Below are 24,575 nucleotides of genomic sequence, written 5' to 3'. Positions count from 1 at the left end.
TACAATTACAACCAAGGTAAGTTCTTTAGGTTCGTATTTTATTGTTCTTCAGCGATTATGATTTCGTAGGTAGAAACAACTATGATGAGATAGAAATAGCAAAATTTCATTGGAGCCGTATCCTTTCATGAAAAATTTCACACGAATGTCTTGTACATTTTCAGATTTTTTTGAACTGCAAATTCAACAATATCACTACACTTGATGAAGTTTTTATTGCAAGCAAAAAAAGTTTATTTTCTTAACAAAAACGAATTTAGTTATACAAATTTTAAAGAGCGCGAAAACAAGTTCGTTTCTTATGAAAAGCGGGATGAAAAGTTTAAATATTCAAGTCATACTCTTTTAATGCAACAAAACAATCTAAGCTAGCAAAACTAAAAAACTCATTGTGTTTGTGAAATATGCTATGGAAAAATATGCTCTGATTTAAACGGTTTCGGTTTCCTTTTCACAACGTAATTTTAAAGTTTAATCGCTTACCGTAGGACTGTTTTATCGCGTAATGCAGGAATTGAAGTAAACAATCCCTCACGCTGGGTCAACCAGCGCTGAAGAAAAAGATTTTTACTAGACTTATTAATTACAAAGCGTTTTTTATAAACAGAAAAAAAAAAAGATTAAAAGTGTTGTAAGGGAAAAACTTTTTTTTTAAAAAAAATTTCTTTATAAAGTTTTTTTCTCGCGACACGAATATATATATATATATATGAGCTATATATATATATATGAGCTATATATATATATATGAGCTATATATATATATATATATATATAGCTCATAATAACTCACCAGGAAGGGTGGTGGCCGGAAACCTCCCCTTCCCCTCCCGCTTCAACTCCTTGCACTATACTAAGGACTTATATTCCACCAGGGTAAGTTAATCATGGCTTCGTTCATCCTCTCAAAGAGCTTGGCTGTAAAGAGAATATTCTTTCTCAAGAACCAAGTTTTCATATTTAAAAAATATTATAAGACCTTAATTTTTTTTTACTTGTTCTTTGTTTTAAGTTTTCATTTCACTGATTATGAAACTTTTTTGAATTTACTCTAAATTAAATATTTGTTTAACTTTTTGTAGTAGCGTTGCTTTGGTTATAACATACGGCGTGGACAATTTAAATTACTTTATAAAAGAACACTTACATTCGTGTAATTCAAACTCTTGTAAACAATAAATTTGATTTCTTTTCGGATGTATTTTTTAAGCGCGTACCGAATTCGTTACTGTCGTGTAAACTGGCGTATCGATATTTTATAACTATAACTAAGTTTTCTCAAACAGCATTAAAAAAATAATAGTTTTTTTTTCAATCACTAAATTTGCGTTTTTTCTTATGAAGAATTTCTAAGAAAATGTTTTGTAATTTTTTTTAATCTTTAAAACTTTTTGTGATACCAGACAATTTTCGGTATTTTTTCAAGTTAAGCAGAAACATGTTTTGAGTTTTATACAATTACATTTATCTCTAAATACTATGTTAAATAGTTAAAGTAAATATTTTTTATGCGAGTTAAAGTAATAAGGAATGGTAGCGATTTTGTTGTGTTTGGGAGCATAAACTTTATGTAATCAATAAATTTGCTTAACATTTTACAAATTAGTTCAGCACAGTTTTTTGATTTGTCAGCTGATTGCAAATATCTTTTATTAATAGTTATTACCATCTACAGTCTTTGCTATTTGATTCCTTTTTGCTATTTAGCAAATTAAACAGTATATGTTTTTAAATAGTACATGTTTTAAGAAATTAAATAGAAATCTAAAAAAATATTGTTTCCATATATATAGACAAGAGAAACTTATTATCTCATTTAAAGATCTGTAATATGCCTCTATGCATGCCTCTATTATTTCCTAAAAAAAAAAATGATTTATGCTAATGTGCATATTTGTTTATGTATTTAACATGTAAAATTATGTTAACTATAAGTACTGTTAGTATTTTTAAAATGTGTGCTTACATATGTTGTTAAAATATGTTGGTTTATAAAATGATATATATATTTTTTACAGTTTAATATGTATTAGCCTTCTATAATACATATATTTATATGTATGCATGTACATGTTTATATTAACTATAAATGAAAAACAACAAAGCAAATATTCTGAAAACTAAACCAGAAAATGATCTTGAGCTAATTCAAAGAGTTGGTAGTGGAACATATGGTGAAGTTTATAAGGTATTTACACAAAAACATATATAGAGTAAGACTCCTAGCACCCAGACAGTCTCCTATACTCAGAGAGTTGGTAAAAAAATAACTATAAATCTATCTTAAGTGATAAAATTCAAAATGCATTGTAAGTAAAGATTTTGTAGAGGTCATAGCCATTTGTGTAGCCAGTTGTTGCTTATGGTTTGTGAGTTTTATTTGGCAGCTGTTCAGGTATAATGTTAGGCGCTAGGGGTCTGATGAAATATGTATATATATATATATATATATATATATATATATATATATATATATATATATATATATATATATATATATATATATATACTGATTAGGAAGTAATCATTGTTTTAGTAATTCTTTTTTAGGCTCGTGTTAAAGCAACTGGGGAGTTGGCAGCTGTCAAAATTGTAAATATAGAGCCAGGTTAAATTTTAATAATATATTGGCTATAATGTTTTTTTTTCTAAACATTTGCAACATTTAAGTTATACAGGTTACTGCGACATTAAATTGAATTAGGTAAAGTGTTTGTGTAGCAGTTTTTTTAACCAGTTTTAGGTCAAAGTATCATAAATGCAAAGAGGCATTGGACAATATGTATCTAATAGCTGTAGTGGTAGTTACTACATGCACAATGTTAAAGCAAAAGTAATGGGTCTAAAAGGTCCAAGTAATGACTTTTATAAAAAACATAAAAAACCCTTTTAATTTCCATGCTTTGATGAAGTATTTTACCATTTACAAGTTGTCTTTTCTTACCCTATACTTTTAAAGTGTTTTTTTTTTTTCAAGTTTTCTCTGCAAATTCTCTAAGCATGTAGGCTGCAAGTTCCAATGGGTCTTATTGGACAACTGTGGCATCCATCCTCTTTCTCCTTTAACATTCCATAGCGAGTTGAACATTTATGAAATACTTTTTAATTTGCTTCAAGATTGTAGTGTTGCCAACATATTTTTCTGGCAAGCTCATACAATGAGAACTGTATTCATATGTCAGAACTGCTTATTTTTTTAGAGCAACTCCCTTATCATCACCAACCTGGCCTCCTTATCTGTACAAATAGATGTCACACTATGTTTTTTATCTCTAAATTTGCTTCATTAAGAATCCTTAAGAAATAATCTGCAGTTTTCTTTTCTGATTCAAAACTAGCAAAGTTGTATAAGAAACTCTTTTTATCATCATGAACTGAGTGGGCAATAATTGGATCATTCTGAATGCTTGGCCACCTGGTGATTGGTGATCAAGTGCTCAGAATGTTCTTTTTTTTTTTGCAAATCTCAATTGTGCACATCATCCAGCAACTCAACTCCTAATTTCTTGTGATTTGGGAGATTATCCTGGCCATAGAAGTAAGCAAAGATTTTGAGACTCTGGCCCTCAATTGAAAAAAAAAAGCAACCAACTTGCTTATTTAAATAATCTTTCAGGCAACATAATTCTTCAGATTAGAGTGTTTCAGCTTACTTGAGTTGGGGTGAAAATTTGACTTTCAGAAACCAAAATTGGACTTTCAGAAACCAAAATTGGACTTTCAGAAACCAGATATGAAGCATTAGAAGTAACTCTACTATTTTTTTTTTTTTTTTTTGTTAAATATTGTTTTCTTCTTAATTTAAAATTTGATTTTTTTATTTTCATTTTAATATTTCCTGAATAAAAGTTATTTTTATTGTTATCCATCACTAAATTTTGAGATAAAACAACTTTTTTCAAAAACAGACTTTAATCACTAAACTTATTTTACACATTATCCCTTTATTACATATAATTTTTTATTTATTAGAAAATGATTAGATAAACTAAAAACAGTTTAAACAAAAGTCCGAAATGTGATTGTTAGATTTTTATATCTTGATTTTTTTCTTACTAAAATATTTATTACACCGATTTAAAATTTGAGTGACTCATCATCATGATGCCATGAGATCTTAAATAGAAATGATATAAATAATTATGAATTCATGGAATTTCCTGGATTGTAGAATTTATTTTTAAAATTGAGAACTATAAATTCTTAAAGGAAATTAACTTAGTTTTTTTCGGAAGATACAATCTTTTGTTTCAAAAAGGAAGCAAAATTGATGAAACAAGGAACTTGTCTAACAATGCTAAACTTAATTGACCAAATTTTATCAAACTACATAATTTTTTAATTCTTTTGATCCTTAAAATAAATTTTACTTACATTTGATTAGGCTTTTTAATTCTGTTAACACATACAAGTGAAATAACACAAAGCTTTTCAATTAAAATCAAGGGTGTTAGTTAAATAAATGTGAAATAGTAAATGTCTTTTTTTTCAGTGGTTGTATTAATGAAATTTTAATTGTATTTGTATTTTGTTTACATGCTTCCATTTAATTAAAATGAGTTTTAAAAATGACAAAAGAATTTAGTTGTTGGAGAAAAATCTATGCATAAATGTTTGGAAGGTCCTAATAGAAGCTAAAATTCAATAGCAAAAGAATTGTAAATGCATCCCTATACCATTAGTCATGTTATTCAACGTTTCTCTCAAACAAAATCAACCACAAATCTGTTAGTGGAAGAAAGGAGGGTCTTCAAGGTAAAAAAACTGGTTAGAAAGCTTGTTGATAGTTTCAAATTTAGCCTTAGCCTATTTTTTTTGATAAAAAGTTAACTTCTTTTGAAAATTAGACAATTTTTTTCAAAGGCAATAAAAAGATTTGGAGAAAAAACTTTTTAATTCCAACTTTTTGATAAACTTTGAGAAAGAGAAAAAAAAATTTTCATGTTTTATAATTTTTAAAATTTATTGCAAATTTCTTGAAATTAGTTGCAAACTGGAATTTTTTAGACAAAGTCTGATCCTTTTTTCCAACATTATATTTTAGTTCATAATTATTCTCCTTCATTGTTTGGGATTGTTCTAAATGTGCATGAACATACTCAACTTTATTACTGACCTTCAGTTCATAATGATCACATTCAACAGCGTTCTTATCAACCTCAGAAACTTTTTCCACTCACTTCTTTTTTTTACCACTTTTTTTCCCAAATGGTATTCTTCTCTTCAGCTATGCTTAAAGTTATAGAACAATTTAATTGCTAAAAAGGAACAGTCAATCTCTAAATATTCAGTTTAAAAATTGTAAAAATTATATTTTCAGGTAAAAGTAGGGCTAAAAATACTATGATTTAAAAAAACATAAATAAACTCAATGAACTTAGATCTGATTTTTATCGCAACAGATAAGAGTGAAAAATATTACCAGAATATCTTGTAAATTATGAAGAAGAGCTGACAGGGTCAGCCAAATGTAATATGACTAGCCATAATTGAACTTCTAATTTTAACACATTTTTAATGAGTAATTAACAGGGTTGCTTTAATTTACTATTAAATTACTCAGGATAAATAGGACTGATAAGTGTTATATTATTAGGAAGCTAATTGATTAGTTATCTCAGAAATTAAAAAGGTTTTTGACTACTTATCATTTAAAAAATTGATTAAGAGATAATTAAATAGCTGGTAAAAAAAACTTAACTGACCTTATACTTTTGAAAGACACTGTATACTCTATTAAATGTCTGATTTTAAAAGATAATTGAGATAGCACTTCATTATTTCCCAAAGAATAATTTTGATAACATATTTAGCACCTGTAAGGTTTGTTACTAAATCAAAGCGTGCACCAGATATTTTTCATTTTGATTTGGATAGTAGAAATTATGAAGTTGTATTTCAAGTCAACATTTTCTTCAAAACATCAATTACACTGATGTTTTGAAGAAAATGTTGACTTGAAAATACAATACATTCTTTATTTGTAATTAAAAAAGCAACACAAGAAAACTATTAGTTTTGAAGCAAGAAAGCATAAGAAGTAAAAAAAAAAAAAAAAGAAAAAGTTTTGAAGCAAGGAATTGTTTAATTTTAATTCAACTCTTTGAGAAAAACGTCATTACAATTGATGGCATTTTACAAGTAAAACAAAAAATGAGTAAGTTAATAGCATGGAAATGATGTAAGAAAATAAGAACATTGAGTTACATTTGAGGAGTGTTAGATAATGCATAGTTCATATATAATTTTTAGTGTTTACATGTATTCTATTCTGTAATTTATTGTGGCATTATTGTTTGTGTATTACAAAGCTAATATCCATGTATTATATTAGTAACACTTGGTAATGTAAAAAATGCTCTAAAATTTTTGTAGCAATACGATCATGTCTAGAGACAGCTCAACAGCCTCAAGCTTCTAAATATATTGCAATATTTTAGATTTCTTTTCAAGTAAAATTTGATTTATTACTATACATTAAGTTTAATACTCAATCTTACTGTGTTCATAGCAACAATCACTGTCACTAGAATCAATACAACAGCCTAGTTAGTCCTTAACAGCAGACTGGTGCTGTTATTTGCTTTTAATAATATTTTACAACTTGAAAAACCAGCTGCCATTGATCCTCATTATGTATGAGTACTGTGGCCATTTTGAAATTGTCATTGGCCTTACAATCACTTGGAACTGTCAACAGAAAACTGTGGTCAAGCTTCAGGACCATAACCAAGTTCATCAATCTTTTATTTTTAGTTGCTGAGGCTCAAGAGTTGGTGTTGTTGTTGCTATATATATATATATATATATATATATATATATATATATATATATATATATATATATATATATATATATATATATATATATATATATATATATATATATATATATATATATATATTTGTAGAGCTTTTGAGCTTTTGAGCTATACAATTAATCATTGTGTAAACTGAAAATCAAAGAGACACTACCTATTAGTTGGGAAAAGTCCTCTTTAAATAAACAAGTATTCTATTGTAAAATCACTCCTAACCATTTATTTTACTAATTGCTATTCTTTATCTGCTTGTTATTTTCCTGTTATTTTTTTTTTAATTACATCTACATTTAGTTTCCTTGAAATATTGAAAATTGCTTACCATGTTTTCAAATATTAGTTAACTTGACTTAAAGAGATTTAATGTTGTTTTTTAATTTGTTTATGTTTTCATATGAATAATTTACAACAACAGCAAAATGTTTGACTTTTTCATTTTTTATAAACTTTTTATAAACTTTTTTTTTTAAATTTTGGACTTGAAGTGGAATGGGTTTCTTTTTTGCTACAAACCATAGGAAATTGTAATGTGATGGGATAGGAGAAACAGTAATGCATACAGTTGTTAAAGCAAGTTTACTCTTGTGAATATTGTTCAATATTATAAATTATGACTTCAATACCATTGTGAAGAGCTTTTAAATGCATTTCTTTTTTTTTATACAACTCAAAATGTGAAGAATCTTTACAAACTTTACTTTTTTTTTTTCCCTAATTAAAAAAAATACTTTAATTTATGATAAATCTCTTTTATGGCAAATTTATTTAGTAAACCCAAAATATTGTTTCAATTGATAAAATTATTGTTTTTAAGATTGAACTCAGTTTTCAGTTGTAATATACTTACATATACTAAATTAAAAATAACAAAAAAAAAAAAAAAAAAAATCATCACAGTGGCTGTTGCCAACCAAAAAAAGTTAATCATTAAATTTTGAGAACAGTTATTGTGTAGAAACATTTTTAGCTATAATTTTTGAATTTCTTAACCTTCAAAATAGCCAGGTACCAATTTCTATAACCATCAGATAGCTAGAACTGTTTGTGATAAGAACAATGTAAAAACAATGTTCATAGCTTTTGAATGGCAATTAATTGGACTCCAAATTTGGGATTTTGCTCATCGTAGTTGATATACACTTTGGTAAGAAACAAAAAGAAATGTACTCTTAAGGGTGAGATTTTTCAAAATTTTAAAATTATTTCACATATATTGATTTCAAACAGAATTCTGAAATAATCTTGTTAATAAATGCAAAAGTGATGCATAGCTTGCTTATGGGGGGATATTTTAAAAACTAACTTTGATAATTATCATTATTGTACTAATTTTGATTTAATGCTGTTTTTTCATTGATTAATTTTATTATTGTGTCTGATAACATCTTTTAATATAGTTTTGCTTTAGTTTTTTGTTTTTTTAAATGTACTTTAAATAAACAAAAAAAATCTTAATGTCATCTTTTAAAACTAATGTATATATATTACCCACAGAAAGTTTGAGGCAGTCAGTTTGTGAAAATAAAGAAATGACTATAATATTATTAGTTTTTTTTTGCATAATATAGACATTGTTTGTCACTATAATTAAAAGTATTCAAAAAAAGATACTGTTAAATCTTTGGCTCATCAAAATATCCACCTTGATTTTTGATTATGGCATTATAGATTTTTGGTATGCGTTCTGTTCATTTTTAAAATGTTTGTGAAAGTATATTATTCCATTTTTTTTGTAACGTGTTTCAGAAGGTTTATGTAAAAGGTAGCTGCTATTCCCATTATTTTCTATCAAGATCTTCCCACAATAACTCAATGGGATTAACATCAAGGGATTGGGGTGGCCATTCCACTAGTTCTAAAATTTGATTATGTTCCAAATTTTCAAAATAATTTTTAACAATCTTAAGTTTTGATAAAGAGATACGTAGATATTACATCCAAACAATTATTTTTTACTTTTATTTTTGTTTTAAGTAAACATTTACAACTGTTTCAAACTTTTGATTGGTAGTGTATATGTGTGTAAATTCATTTCTATTTCTTTCTTTATGTTGTTGTAACATTCATGATGTGCCAATTCAGTACAAAAAAAGTATTTAGTCTATTATCAATTCACAAGTAAGACATGTACCAGAAAAAATCTACGCGTGTTCTGATGTGGTGTTTACGGAAACCGTACATCATTTAAAATAGCTAATTGTTTTAAAATGTGATTGTATTAATTTTATTCAAAATTTAAACAACTCTGTTATTAAAACAATTAGCTTTAATTGAAATGTCATCAAATCAAGATAAGAAGCGAGAAAAAATTTTGCATTTTCTCATTGAAAATCCTGGTGTATCAAACAAAACAATTTCTAAAGAGCTGCAGATTGCTTTGAGAGCAGTGCAGAGCGTTGTGAAACGATTTAAGGACACTGGTACAATCATAAGAAAATCAGGAAGTGAAAGAAAAAAATGTTTTGTTAGACGAGATCTTGGTAAAAAGGTAAAAGATGCCTTAGACAGAAAACCGGAGATTTCTGTTCGGACATTAGCAAATAAATTTAAGACAAGTGCTTCCACTATACAAAGAGTAAAGAGGAATTGTGGTTATAAATCTTATAAAAAGAAAAAAGTTCCTCGTCGTGAAGAAAAGCAAGAAAATGTCGCAATTCAATGTTCAAAGCTGCTCTATAAAAAATCATGTGCTAAAAAAGCTTGCTTGATTATTGACAATGAAACTTATTGTGTTGCATATTTCCGATCTTTTCCAGCACACCAATATTATTCAGCAATTAATCGCAAGAAACTAAATTCCAAATATAAATGCATTGGAATGCAAAAATTCGCTAAAAAATTCTTAGTTTGGCAAGCAATTTGTGAATGTGGTGAAAGAAGCTCTTGTTTTGTGACTACGGGAACAATTAACACCAAAATATACATAAAAGAATGCCTCAAAAAACATCTTTTGCCGTTTTTAAGAACACACACAAGTAACCTGTTATTTTGGCCCGATTTAGCATCATGTCACTACTCTGGGACAGCTTTAAACTGGCTTAGAGAACATAAAGTAGATTTCGTTGAAAAACACTGCAATCCACCAAATTGTCCCAAACTACGTCCTATCGAAAGATATTGGGCTCTTGTCAAAAGAAAACTAAGGTTCAATGTAAAAGAAGCCAAAAACATTAAAGACTTCAAAAATAAATGGATGAGAGCTACCAAGAAAGTCCAGCCGAAGACTGTGCAAAAGCTGATGTCGAGTGTAAAACGCAAAGTGCATGCATTCTCACGTACAAAACTTCAAAAACTTTCTTAAGTGAAATTTAAAAATATTAATATATGTACTTTCAAAATACACATAACATTCAATATCGAAATACAATAGTTAGATAAATATCCTTTATAATGTCCGCGCAGATTTTTTCTGGTACATGTCTTATTTTAATATTGAGATTTGGAGATTTAGCAATTACATATTCCTCTCCTTATTTAACTGTTTCTTTATTTATTAATTGTTGTTCTAAAAGCTTTTTTGAATTTTAACAAGTTTACTTTACTTATAACTTGCTTTATGCCATTTTTTATTGTAGAAACTTTTTTATTCTATATTTTAGGCACTCTAAAGGTTCTCACACTGCCTTTGTCTGAACCTTTAAGGTGAAAATTAAAATTCTCATTTTTAAAGGCTAATTTTAGATATTTAAAGTGTGGGACCAAGCCCCCATAGTTCAAGTGGAGTGAATTTTATGTTGGTGTTTAGCCACATGGTTTTTACACTACTCATGAAATAATGCCTTTTAAACTATTGGTTAATCAAAAACAAATTATCTTCTTTAATTTCAATCAAATGTATGCAATTACCTGTGCCAAAAGATTTTTTTACAATCCAATTTTTTTTATCAATTTTTTTCTTAGTTTAGTTGTTTAGTACTCTTGCTTTTGCCTGATTTTCAACTTGCATCTTTTTGTGACCATTTTTCAATCTTAAAATGATGAAAACAAACCCCATAAGTTGCAACTTTCATTCATCAATTTTTTTTTGGTACTCACCATTTCAGAAAACAGCCCATTTAGTTCCTGTTATTGCCAATCTTATTCTTAACCTAAATAAAGTGTCATCATCAACAAAGTCTGGATTTGTAATTCTTAAAATTGAGATTGTTTTCTTACTTATTTTAAGAATTACAGATCTAGAGTGATAATTGTTGCTTTTCAGCTGCTTTTTCTAATACTAATTGTAAGATTCAATTAACAAGTTAAAAATAAAATAAAGTTAATTCCAACTTTTGATTGCAAATAATAGATGATAAGTAGGCTCCACCAAATATATAAAACATAAAATTAATCTTTCTAGTTTAAGCTGGCACAAATGCTTTATGTAGGTATTTTATTTTTACTGTATTCAGTATGATTACTGGTTAAAATGTTTGGCACATTTTATTTGCTGAAAATTTACCATGTTTGCAGTATATAATATTTATTTATTTTTACAGGAGACAATTTCGATGTTATACAACAAGAGATATGTTTAATGCAAGATTGCAGACACCCTAATATTGTTCAGTATCATGGCAGTTATCTCAGGTGACATTTGATAGGATTGTTTAAATATTAAGTCATAAGAAAAGTTGTGGAAGTTTATTTCTGTAAAGAAAAATTACTTCCTCTTACACTATTAAAAAAACGAAATAAGCAAAATTTTTTTTTTAATCATTTATTAACTAAGGAAAAAAATTTGAGTTGGAATAGAATTAAAACTTTATTTTACACAGAAAAAAAAGGAACATTTTGCTTGTATCATTCTCCACACAAGCTGTTAAATTAGTTTCTAATTATAAAGTTTTTAAAAAGTTTAGGAGAGATAAGCTTTGGATAGCAATGGAATACTGTGGGGGTGGCTCTCTTCAAGATATATACCATGGTTTGTTTCAGTTTCTATCAGTTTTCTATCAGTTTTAGTTTTTTATATTTGAATATATTCAATGTCAACCCTTTGAAGTTTTTAGTAGAAGTTTTCAGTGCAAGCATAAGTTATATCATATTTGTAGATTTTACAAACTACCCTTTATTCTTTACAAATAGCAAAACTTATTGTGTCTTATAGTGACTGGTCCATTAACAGAGCCAATGGTTGGTTCTGTCTGCACAGAGATGTTAAAAGTGAGTTGATTACATTTAAGTGTTTTCCTTAATCCAAAAAGTCAAGCCATTATTATAATTTAACAATATTTGTTATTTAAAAAATCATTTTTAAAGCATTTATATATTTTATGGTTGCTTATTTTTAAACAGTAAATTCATTCCAAATTTAAAAACTTTATCAAATCTATTTAACCTGGTAATTTTAAGCTCAATTCAAAGTCCTAATAGTTGTAAATTGAGTAGCTTTTATACATATTGATTTTTAAACAGATCTTTGAGGAGTTTCAACTGCCAAACTGATTGATTTTCATTCCCATTTATTCATGTAATCTAAAAAATCTTAAAGTGAAATTCTTAAAGTAAAAAATCATTTAAAAAAACTATTTTTTGATTTCTTTAAATATATATATATATTTTTAGGGTTTAGATTATATGCACAAACAACATAAAATCCATAGGGACATCAAGGGAGCAAATGTACTTCTCACTCTTGAAGGAGATGTCAAATTAGGTATTAAAGTGCACATATAATGCAAAGCAGCATATAATAGTTATAATACAAATGCAGTATTTAGTAGAACTTGTCTTGAAAGCTTATGTTTTTGGGCTTGAAAAATTTTTTTTTTTTTTTTAAGGGAAAAACAGTTTTGCAATTTTGCTTTTCTTACTGTATTCAATAATTGTTTTTTTTATTTTTTTGTCTTAGCTTACATCTTATGTTTGTAAAATTTAGTGGTTGAAAATTCAACTAATTTTAGATTTGTTTGCGCTTTAATGATAACATATTGAATTGGTTTCACTCACTTAAACTTCTTAAGTTATCTACATTTGTAAATTTACTAATTCATCAAGTTTATTTAATTTCAGTTTTATTATATCTTGTGTTAAGATCATTTAAATCTTTTTATTTTCAGCTATCCTGAGTGTATTTTTATTTCACAATGTGATTGATTTATTGAATTATTGGCTTATTTATGATTATTTATTTAAAAAAAACATATTTTTCAGCTGACTTTGGAGTTGGAGCACAAATAACAAGTACAATTGGAAAAAGAAATTCGTTCATTGGTACACCATATTGGTGAGCAGTTGTTTTCCTACTAAAAACCTTTTTAAATTAATGCAAAGTGTAATTTTTTCAGTAATATTTGATCTAAGCTTTAATGAAATCTTCTGTTTTTTAGGATGGCACCTGAAGTAGCTGCTGTAGAAAGAACTGGGGGATACAGTTTTGCAGTACATTTTTATGTCTTATTTTGCATGATGTTTAATTTATAATTGCTAAATCTTTGCCAAGTTTGTCACATCAATAATTATGTGTAATGTTTTATGAGTTAGTGTGATATATGGGCTGTTGGAATAACTGCTATTGAACTTGCTGAATGCCAACCTCCTCTGTTTGATTTACACCCTATGAGGTTTCTGACATAATGTTAATATAAAATGAATTAAAATTTTTTTAGTTTTTTTTTTTTTTGTTGCTAGGAAGAAGATAATTTTATAATTTATTTTTTAGTGAAGTTGCTTTTTATTTAGAGCTTTATATTTAATATCAAAGAAAAGCTATTCTCCCCCATTGTTGAAAGATAAAAATAAATGGTGAGCTTGCGAAGAGTATTTTTATAATGTCTTCAGAATTACTTCCAACTGTATCTTTAAATGTGTTGGAACTTTTAGAAGTATATTTTTTAGACTGCAAACTAAAAAATCTGTAGTAAAATACATTTGCTAAACCATTTATATGAATATTGCATATGAAGCTATATATTAAGGTCACCATCCATGAAAGACTTTCTAAAGCAAGCACTGACCAAAAATCCCAAAAAACGACCTTCAGCTGAAAAACTGTTACAGGTATTCTGTGAATTACTTATTGTTTTTTTACAATTTATTGATTGCATGTTTAGATGAGAAGATTTTAATTTGGATTTTAATATTTGTTTTTAGCATATTTTTTGTCAAGGGAGAGCTGTGCGTATTTCACTTCGTGAACTTCTTGATAAATTTGATGCACTTAAACAGAATAAAAAAAGATTTACCAAAGATGATAGTAGTGAAGAGGAAGAAAAGACTGAAAAAGGAATGCAGGTTTTTGTGATTTATAGTTTTTACAGATAAACTTTGAATTGTTATGAAAACCAATCATGTGTTAGGGATCAGTGCTAAAATTATTTATGCCTACAGTTACTTAGAAAATGACTGAAGATTTGACTACATTCTAGAATTTTTTATTTTTTTATGTGTTTAATAGCAAAGCTGAATGTTATTGTAAATTCCAAGGGTTGAATCAATAAATGAATGTAATTACTGTAAAGTAGAGCACTTTTTAATTAAAAAAAAGTTTTAGCTCTTTTCTTTTAACAGTTTTGCTTTCATCTTTTTCTGCATTATCAAAATGACATCTCTCTTTATCTAAGTGGTATAAGTTTTACTATTAAGATTATTATTGGCTTTTTGTACAACAATATAATATTTAGTTTTGATTTATAAAAAGCAGTGCTGAATATTTTTTTGATCATAAACAAACATTTTTAAATCATGAACCAATGACCTCTCAAAAACAGAAACCCTGTTATCTTGTTAACACTTATCAAAGAGCTAGTTTTTGTTCAGAATGCACTTTTTTAGTCTAACAGATTTGATTCTGATAGTTTAAAAGGGAATTAAGGAGAAAGGCCTTTTAAATCAGTCTGTGCTCCAAAGTTATTGAAATAATTTAATTGTGTTATTGTTTAGGATAAAACTGTGAAGCGCATAATATCAATCAAAGACAAACACAAAAAAGATGGATTAAAACGTACAAACTTTAACAGATTAGTATTTAACAGATGAGTATTACATTAAAATGTTTATTGCTTTGAATAAAAATAACAAAGGGTTTTACCTTCTGGAAAAGGTGTTAAAAATTTTAAAGAATATAATTAACAAACTAATTTAACATTTAACAAATTTTAAGAGTTTTTATTTCACAAATAAACGAAAACTTTATTTAATTTTGAATTTACTTATAAGATTTATCTTTTTTTAGTTCCAGATAAAAATGTGCGGCCAGTTAAGAAGGAAACAGAACCTCAGAGAAAGGTTTTTTGGATTATTTTTCAAAGTTTTTTTTTTTTCTTGCAAAAAATGTTTTTGTAAATACCATTAAATTCTCAAAAAATAGAGATTAAAATTCTTAAACAATGAGCTTTTTTATGCTGCAACTGTTACACTATGTTGCAACTGTTACATTGCAATTAACATTACATTCCAATTATTATATTCTAATTATTATTATATTCCAATTATATTTAACTGGCATTTTTATTTTTTATAGGAATCTATTATCAAAACAGTTGAGTGAGTTGTCTTTTTTAAGTCAAGTTCTATCTTTTACTGTATCACTGTTAATTTTTTTCATTCTGTTTTAGCCTGTTTATTGTTAATATTTTAAATTTAGAGATAATCCCACCATAGTAGATAAAAAACAGCACTTACAGCCTCCACCTATTCCACTTCCCCTTTTAAACAAGAATGAGAATTCTGAGGTATTTTTCTTTTATTCAATTTGAATTGGTAAACAAAAAGTTATTGTGTATTTTTCAAAAACATAAAAATGCTTGCTCTTCACTTCTAGAATGATCATCGTTATCTTACACAGGCCAAGTTAAAATGTTCCGCCAAAAATTTCTGCTAAACATTTGATTTATCTGTAAAAAAAATAATTGTTTGTTTGCAAAACATGTCATTTGACAAGATATTAGATGTTATCAAATATAGAATAAATCTTTTACAGAAAAACATGGAAGTTTAATGAGTGCTAATCCATACAAATTTCAGTTTTTGTAAAATTGTTTATTTTTTCTTCTTTTAACATTTGAAATTTTGTATAAACTGTTTTTTTGGAAATACTGTGTTTGTATTATCAGCTGTAGCACCTGCTATGGTGTGCTCCCAAAATGAATTGTAAACTGGAAATGTCTCTTGAGATGTCTCTTTTCTTCAGTGAAAGTGTGTAATATTACTAAATTTTATTGTAACATTGCACAGTATCCTTTTATTGCATAGAATTTACTTCTTTTCTATTGTAAAAAAAACACCTCTTCAAATGTTAGTAAAGAATTGATGTGCTTTTTCTACAAAAAATAAAAAATAAAAAAACTTTTTCATGAGAGAATATTTATAGTATTTAAATATATTCACCGCAAAAATATTGATTTATTTAAGGCCTGAGTATATTTAAATATTGATATATTTAATGCCTGAGTATATTTAAGTATTGATATGTTTGAGGCCTGAGCATAATTAAATATTCTCAATTTATTTCAGAAGTTTCAGAGTAAATGTGATCATGATAAAGTTTAAAAAAGAATTTATCCATTGTTGGTTTTTAACTTAAAAAAAAAAGTATTTTATGCTTTCACATGGTTCAACATTTTAATTGGTGAAGAAAATTTTTTCATATCTAAGTTAAAAGTCCTAAATAATGCTTTTTTAAAAAAAAATAAAAATTGTAAATAAAACAAAAACTTTGAAAAAAATATTTTTTATGTTGATAAAAACATCTTTTTTTAAAGATAGAAGTTTTCCATTGAATACATGTCTCTCATTGGTTATGTATTTTGTTAACAGCAAAGCATTCACTTAAGTGCTTTTCCCATTAAACAGTTTTAATGTAAATCGTTAAATGTAAACGAAAACTTTTTGGTTTTGATTATGTGAACAGTTTTATTGATTAAGACCAAAAACAACTATATTTTATTACTTTTTATCAATTTATTTTAACAAATTTAAATTTTTAGATTTTCTGAAAAAATTTACTATTTTAAGTTTTGATAAGTTTTTTGACTTTGTTTCTGAAAATCTTCTTTTATTTGGACAAATGTTTGAAACTTCTGAATTTTGTGTTTTAGATGCAAATTGAATTATTAAGATCAGATTCTGAACCACCTCCACTTCCACAGAAATTAAAACAAAATGAAACTCCATTACTAACTGCAGGTGTTGACAAGACCAGTGCTCCACCTCCTTTACCACCAAGGATTCCAGTGTCTAACCGGGTAAAGATATAGTTAAAAAACTTTCAATTTTATAGAAGTTAAATGTAAACAAATGGTTTAAACAAATATTGTGCTGTTGCTGGAATAATTTTTGTTTTAAAAGCAACTTGTTGCAATATGATGTAAGAACAAGTTTTCGGAATGAGGAAGCTCCTACTCAATATTTGTTTATTTCATTGAAATAGAAAAAGGTTATTTAAATTTAATCTTATGCAGTGTAATATTTTTATGATTATGAAAAAGAAATTCTTTTTAAAAAAAAGGAAGGTTATTTTGTGAAATTTTTTAAAGTTGCTCACTTTATCTAGCCTGTTTCTCAAGTATTTACGCAAAAAACTTCGGTAAGTTGGAATGTTGATTACTACTTTGTTTTATTGGTATGTAGTTCTACATAGTTCACATAAAGCTTCATTCTAATTTCTTTTTTATCTTGTTGCACACCCACACTAAAATATCTTTCAGAACTATTTCCTGTATTCATACAGTTAAGAAACATTTAACAAAGTTTTTGTTTAAAAATATTTAGTATTCATCCAAATGTTTCTAATGTATTTTCCAATTATTTTATACTGCATGAAATATGACACAATCAAACAGTTTTTCATTATTATTAGTAGTATTGCATCTTGAAGTAGCAATATGTCATTCTTAAGGATTGCTGATTTAAGAATTATATAACATCACTTACAACTATACTTAAAATAGTATTAGTTTAAAAGTTTTCAGAAATAGAGTGTACTATCTTGTTTTAGCAAAAAAAAAAAAAAAGCTACTGTTTACAATAACTTAAGGTTAAGTCTTAAAGATAGTTTAATATTTCAGATTTTTTAGAATATTATCATCTTTTAAATTTCAAACATTCTCAAACTTGATTGTTCAAATAAGTTGAAAATAGTCATTAAGTTTTCTTAATATTTCACACAAGTAGTTCCACAACCCCCAACGATCAATTTTTATTTTTTCATACAGGGAGATTCAGTTAAATTTACACTAGTTAATATGCTAACCACAAGAGAATAGCAAGGAGTAACATACCTTTTTTCAAATACAATAATGGCATAATGCATGGATAAATTTTAACAAGTCTTCAATCACACCACCCTTCTCTTTAATCAATAAATTCAGTCTCTTTGATAGCCCTAGTTGTGACAGTATACACGCAGTGGTTTTGGGAGTTGAGTTTCTCCTCAATCTCTAAAATATTCTCATTACTTAAAATGACATTCTTTGGATTTAGTGTGCAGAGCCTTCAGGAGTTTAGCTCATCTGAGACTTTTTTGAGGACCACTTGCTTCATAAAGTTTATTCTTCTGACATTTGAATGTAGATCAACTTTAATAATACAGTGAATTGTAGTTTGTGATAAATTATGATCAAGGGCTAGTTTCTGCTGGAAACAAGCTGGATCTTGATGAATTTTCTCCCTAATTGGTTTGATTGCCTTCTCTCTAGTTTCTAATGCACAAGAAGATCCCCTCTTTTTTCTTATAATAGATCCTGTCTTGAGGAACTGTGTTAAGTGTTACACAGTCTTGCGTTGGTTTCTTGTGAGTCTCAGCTTCTGTATGACAATTGAAGGTTGATCTCTTTGTTGAAACAAAGTGACATTTACAATACAATTGTCTTTTTAATTGATTGCTGTAGGAAGAGAGAATGAAAAAAATGTGGCTGCAAATAATCTTTTTATGCTTAGCAGACATTTTAATTATTAAATGAATACAATTGGCACAAATGATGTACCTAGCATATTACACTGGTGTAAATTTAGCTGAATTACCCTATAAACTAGTAAAAAACTGAAAAATTTATTTTTTCAGTTGCTACAAATTTTTTTGAACACATCTGTAAGCATTATACTAAGAAGTTGTATCACTTTATGAAACAGTTATATTGCTCATCATTTTGTTAATCATCATCATCATCATCATCATCATCATCATCATCATCATCATCATCATCATCATCATCATCATCATCATCATCATCACCGTCATCATCATTATCATCATCGTCGTTGTCATCATCAGCATCATCATCAAGTAATTATTGTCATTCTGTGAACACTTTTTATTAATTAGAATTCAATTTGAAGAATTTACTTTAAACAACTTTAATTTATTGTTCTCTTTTACATTCAACTTCAATCTGCTTTTATAATTTTTGTAGGCAAACTGCTTCTCTAAAATCTTTAATGAATGCCCAATAACTTTTGTTTGTGCTTCAAGTTGGACTCATCCAGAAACAAAAAGTGAGTAATTGACCCCTCTCCCTATTTTCTTTTACATTTCTCTTTTACTGGATAAGTTTGTTTATTTTGCATAGTTTTAGACTTGTATTTAACATATTTATTTAGATCATTATCTTTTATTTGCATCTGTTGAAGATGGAATTTATAGCTTAAATTTAAGTGATACAGAAAATATTGAAATGTTTCAGGTTTGTAGTTAGATTAAAACCTAAAATACTAGTACAGCTAAATAATCACATTTTCTATATACCGGGTGTCACATATCCTTTAAAAAACACAGGGGAAGATCTCTAATACTGCACAGAGAGTAAGTTGATTATAATTATTTTGGATAGAAAATTTGACAACAATTGTCAAAAAAAAAGCAATAGTTATTGTTCAAGATGACTTTTATGGGCCTTATTTCAGTCAACTCTCAAATGACTTACAAGCAGCACTAATAGTTACCATGGAAATTTCATGAGGCTTTGCACAGACCTTATTTTTGAGAATGACCCATAGTGAGAAATTGAGCAAGTTAATATATGGTGAAAAAGGGAGGCTGCTCTGTGGAGGTGATGAAATTGGGAAAAGGCATGTGCATTCATTTTCAGTGACTTTGGTTCTATGAGCAGGTGTGCTATCCTGCTGGAAGATAAACAACCAGTTTGTATAGTGTTTTTAGGGTCCAAAGTCTATTCTCCATGATGTCACTGATGTATTTGGCTACATTGATCTAAACACCATTGTTGGCAAAAAAGAGAGTACCCTTGGCAGATTGAATGAAGGTTGATCATCTGCTAAATAGTGGATAGCTTCTCATTACTATGAGCCAATGTGATTGGCGCATTAATGAACAAGTATAAGCCAATCTAGTTGGCGCATTAATAGCAGAGGTAAGAAATTGGGCTTTCTGGTGTTTGTAAGGTTGATGATGGAGGTTCTTTGAACAACAATGCTGTAATGAAAACAACATGTAAGAATAACTGATCATTCTGAACCATGTGACACCCGGTAATTTAGCAATTCATACTTTGTGTTTTATGTTTTAAATTATATTTCATTATGAGTTTTTTATTTTGCTATGCTTTGATTTTTGTTTGCAGTTATATCCACGCTCTTGTAAGTGGGTTTATGTGGTCAAAAATAAACTTATCACTATTTGTGGAAATGTTTACATGCATTGTTTGCTGGCCTTACATTCACAACAATCACATGAACAATCTGTTTCAGTTAATAAGTAATTTTTCTTAAACTTATTTAAAATGTCATTTTTTTATTTATAGAATTTCTCTTCTTATAACATTTAAAAATTGTTTTACTTTAGCAGAAACCATACCAAGAAAATTCCTGGTACATCAAATGCCCAAAAATGCTGTGTGGGTATGTTTAATTTGCAAATTTTTTTCTTTTTACATTAAAAAAAAAAATGCTTAGTAAGCATTTATTTCATTTATAGTTCACAATCCATACAATAATCAGCTATATTTGTTTGTTGCTATGCCAAAATCAATCCTTCTTCTGCAGTGGTATGACCCCTTACAGAAATTTATGATAGTTAGGGTAAGCTAGTTTTTTATTTTCATTTTAGCAAAGGAATTTTTAATTTTGTTAGTATTTGTTTATTGCAATTAAATTGATGCTTGGTTGTACATTTGTTCAAAAAAAAAAAAAAATGAAAGTTACAAAAGACACATTAAGTGATTTGATATTTGTTCGTAGTGATTGTTCTGTCACATTTTGTTATTGTTCAGAATTGGTGTCTTTCAAAGGTTCCATGAATTTATCATGCTTTTTTAGTTTTATTTTCTTTTTTTTTTCAAACATTTTTCTAGAGTTTTGAGCTTGTTCTTCCACAAAATTTGTCTACTTTCGAAGGATTAGTTCGAAAGGAATCTGAATATCCAATAATATGTGTTGGTGCTTACGAAAAGTAATCTTTTAATGTGGAGTATCTACTTTTCATATACACAATTTTTTTTTTGTTTGTACGGAAAAGTAATTTAGTTGTTAATTATAGTTTTATGAATCATTTCATACGAAATTAATTGCTCGTGAAATTTTTTTTTTTTTTTATTGAATTTCAGAACTGATGGTAGCATTCTCTTTGATAATTTGGACTTAGATGGTGGAACGAATTGGGAGCTAAACAAAGGTAAAGTAAAGCCTTTTTATTTTTTTTTTTTTTTTCTGGTTTTAATAAGATGTTTATATAAATCGTTATTGTATGTTAGAATTAAAGCGAATCGATGTTAAAACATTCTCTCAACTTGAAAAAAATGTCATAATGGTGGCTTATGAAGGCAAGTGTATTTATTAGAAATTGTTGTTACTTGTAAATTGTTGTGATAGGAAGGTTCTAGAAATCAGAAATTTTAAAAGAATTTAATAAATTTCTAAAAAAGAATTAAAAACAAAACAAATCCGTTGGAATGCGTAATAAGGAGAACGAGTGTCATTGATTTTTAGAAAAGATAATTTTTGTGGATGTAGACGGAAAGAAAATAAGCAATTCTCCTGATTGTTTGACAGAGCTGCATTTTAGTTTTCCAATTAATTCTAGCGGTAAGTTTTTTTTCTATCTTTTATTTCTATCAAATTCTTTCACATTTTTAAAAAGTTATATTAAGCTTATTTCTTATTTTTTTACAGTTTTCAAAAATAGAAATTCTAAAAATTAGTATTTAAATAATGCTATTAGTAATAGCGCTGTGTGTAATCTTATAATTATATGCATTAATAATATCTATTAGGAATATCTATTAGTAAAAGAACATTTTTTAAAAGTCTTATAGTGATGAAAATATCTGTTTCATTTAAAGAATTGTTATTATGAAAAAAAAACAACATAAACTTTCGGCACCGCTAACACATGTACTTAACAACAAGTTTCAAACTCAGAAATAATAGTTTTTATATTTTAAATTTACAAGCCAAATGAAAATTTGTTTTATTTAGATAACTCGGATGAAATACTTTATTACAAATGATCCTATGATAGCTGTTTGAATGTTATGATAGCTGTTTATAGTAATCAGCTGACGTCATTGATAACATTTAAATGTAACTAATGAACATGTCTGATTTTTTTTCAGTTTGTTTACCTGGGAGTGTGCTGACGTTTAACTCCAATGGCATTCAAGGAAAAAGTCTAATAAATGGCCAGGTCCGAAAGATTATTGTAATATATTGTTTAATAAGATCATTATGAATTCGTTTAAAACAAAAACAAACTGAATTCGGATTGATTTTGATGTTAAAGCCACTGAGAAGCTACAGTGTTATCCTTCATTGGCTATAATGCACATAATGTTTATGGAAATTTTTTTCGCATTTTTAGGTAACCGCGCAGTTCACTGATACGTCGAGGATATATAAACTTCTTGGGTCCGACAGGTAGTTTTTTATTTTTCATTTGGTCAATGGTGGAATTAAAAGTCTAAGGGAAAAGTTACATAAAAAAAATTGACATACGATTAAAAATATTATTGCTGATACGCGAGCTTTGCGTGACAAACACAAAAATTATTTCAAACACAAAAATTAGTTCCGACATGTTTTGAGTGTTTTGATGAAATGATTTAGAGTGAAGAAAGACAAAACAAAGCTCACGAAAACACTGTTAGCAAATATCAGCGTACGACGAAACAAGGAAAAATAGCAACAACAAAAAAACAAACAAACTGAAAAGGTGTTTTAACTTAAGTTTATTTATTTTTCAGGATTGTAGTGATTGAAAGTCGTGTGCAATCCGAGAATCTTTCTAACTTATACATCCTTACTAGTGGCTGAGATCTTGTATTAAAGCCTCTTCTTCTTTCATCGTTCAACCGATCACACAAGTCCATTGATATACTTGTCTATATTCGCATCATGCAACTCTTTTTGTTTTTTAAATTTCAGTTTTCGTGAAATGAAATGATTATATTTTTTCACTTATTTTTTTATAAATTTTTTTTTTTTTTTTATCCTCTAGATTTTATATTCACTTTTATATTCTCATGGTTTTAAGTTTGAATTTTTCTGTTTTCTTAATAAATTTACGTTTTTTTAAGTGACAAGAGGCGACAATTTTATCATTAAAACACTGAACACTCAAATCGGTCTCACTCATTCAATCAAATGTAAAATCTCACTCATTCAAACAAATATAAGTTTTCTTACTCATTCAAGCAAATGTAAAATCTGTTTTAAAGTTACATCACTAATTCTAAATGTTATTTTGAAAATTGTGAAAATTCATAAATACAGGAAATATTTCACGTAAAAAGCTGTTGACTTTTTTTTCGTCGAAAAAAGATTTTTTTTACTTTAATGTTTTCATTAGCATCTGAGGTTTAGCAGACACTTATAATACATCTTCTCGAATGTAACTGGATGGTGTTAGGCAACATTGCGGTTAACCCATATTTTTTTCTTTAATGAGTTAAGCATCTATTTTACAATAAATGTTTTTAGTCCTTTTTCAATTACACTGCCTTCTAGCGCATTAAAGTTAGCACATTTAGTTTATCGCCGTATTGGCATTTAACAAGAATGGTCTAATCGACAGTTTTCTTCTGTTGCGTTTAGTTAGCTCTTTTGCAACCTTTTTGTGCAAAATGTTAGAAGTTTATATGTTTTGTTAGGTCGCTGTTCTATGGTGAATGCTTTAATTCATCAACATATGCAATTCTTTATCTTCTATAAGGCGTTAAATTTCAATTATCTTGAAAAAATGTTGATACAGATGTTGTCACTGTTGCAAAATATCATCCAAATAGGGTTTACAAAAAAAAATCAATTCTCGTTGAAAAAGTAAGATTATACTGACTGGCAAACTATCTCATAGAACAGGGTTTCTTTAAGATTTCTAAATACTTTTTTATAAGACACAAATATTGATTACAAGATACAAATATTATTTATAAGACGAATATTTCCATGGTAAAATAAAGGTTGTTAAACAATCACAATCGTTTTGTTGGTTTACATATTAATTGGAAGATATTTGTATGGTTATTTAAATATTTATTGAGAGTCATATAGTAATTGAGAATCAATTGTAATAGTAATTTATTTCTGGGGCTGCCTATGTTAAAAAAAATGAATCGTTTAGGAGACACTTATTTTTTATTTCATAAATAATAAGTGTAAATATCACATCGTGACAATTTTTTTTTTTTTTTGACTTCTTAAAATAGGTTTTTATAGCACTGAAAGAATAGTTATTTTGGAGAACTTTCTGATGCCTTATTAATGCCAAAATATGACAGACACTTCTACCATTAACTCCCAGATATATACATTTTTCGAGAATCATTTATCGTATTGCATTTTAACGTTGAATTTTAATATATGCATCTTACGGGGAGTGTCAACA

At 27.4% G+C, this 24,575-nt stretch overlaps 1 protein-coding gene across 5 annotated transcripts; it reads left to right on the top strand.

Moving 5' to 3' along the window:
* Nucleotides 1–1,335: 1,335 nt before the first annotated feature.
* Nucleotides 1,336–23,483, top strand: LOC145185960 (mitogen-activated protein kinase kinase kinase kinase 5-like). 5 transcript variants are annotated; one of them, XM_090099026.1, is made up of 30 exons: nucleotides 1,336–2,188; nucleotides 2,551–2,608; nucleotides 11,299–11,389; nucleotides 11,662–11,726; nucleotides 11,910–11,965; nucleotides 12,368–12,458; nucleotides 12,956–13,028; nucleotides 13,132–13,183; nucleotides 13,286–13,365; nucleotides 13,484–13,546; nucleotides 13,720–13,801; nucleotides 13,895–14,035; nucleotides 14,684–14,744; nucleotides 14,976–15,028; nucleotides 15,264–15,286; nucleotides 15,387–15,474; nucleotides 16,840–16,986; nucleotides 17,295–17,327; nucleotides 19,153–19,234; nucleotides 19,340–19,422; nucleotides 20,320–20,453; nucleotides 20,544–20,596; nucleotides 20,673–20,776; nucleotides 21,049–21,146; nucleotides 21,301–21,368; nucleotides 21,448–21,516; nucleotides 21,683–21,778; nucleotides 22,309–22,379; nucleotides 22,554–22,609; nucleotides 22,936–23,483. In XM_090099026.1, the coding sequence occupies exons 1-30, from the start codon at nucleotides 2,090–2,092 to the stop codon at nucleotides 23,003–23,005; spliced, it is 2,340 nt and encodes a 779-aa protein (XP_089955152.1). In that variant the 5' UTR covers nucleotides 1,336–2,089; the 3' UTR covers nucleotides 23,006–23,483. The 5 variants fall into 5 exon arrangements, with proteins under 5 accessions (XP_089955152.1, XP_089955151.1, XP_089955154.1 ...); XM_090099025.1 differs by having other exon boundaries at nucleotides 20,541–20,596; XM_090099028.1 differs by lacking the exons at nucleotides 1,336–2,188; nucleotides 2,551–2,608 and having other exon boundaries at nucleotides 11,657–11,726; nucleotides 20,541–20,596.
* The last annotated feature ends 1,092 nt before the right edge of the window (nucleotides 23,484–24,575 follow it).

This window comes from Hydra viridissima, unplaced genomic scaffold, assembly GCF_058129835.1.
Source record: "Hydra viridissima isolate aposymbiotic clone 2 unplaced genomic scaffold, HvirCarnegie_v1 scaffold_9, whole genome shotgun sequence".
Classification (NCBI taxonomy): Eukaryota; Metazoa; Cnidaria; class Hydrozoa; order Anthoathecata; family Hydridae; genus Hydra; species Hydra viridissima.
This window is presented reverse-complemented; position numbering and strand designations above follow the sequence as displayed.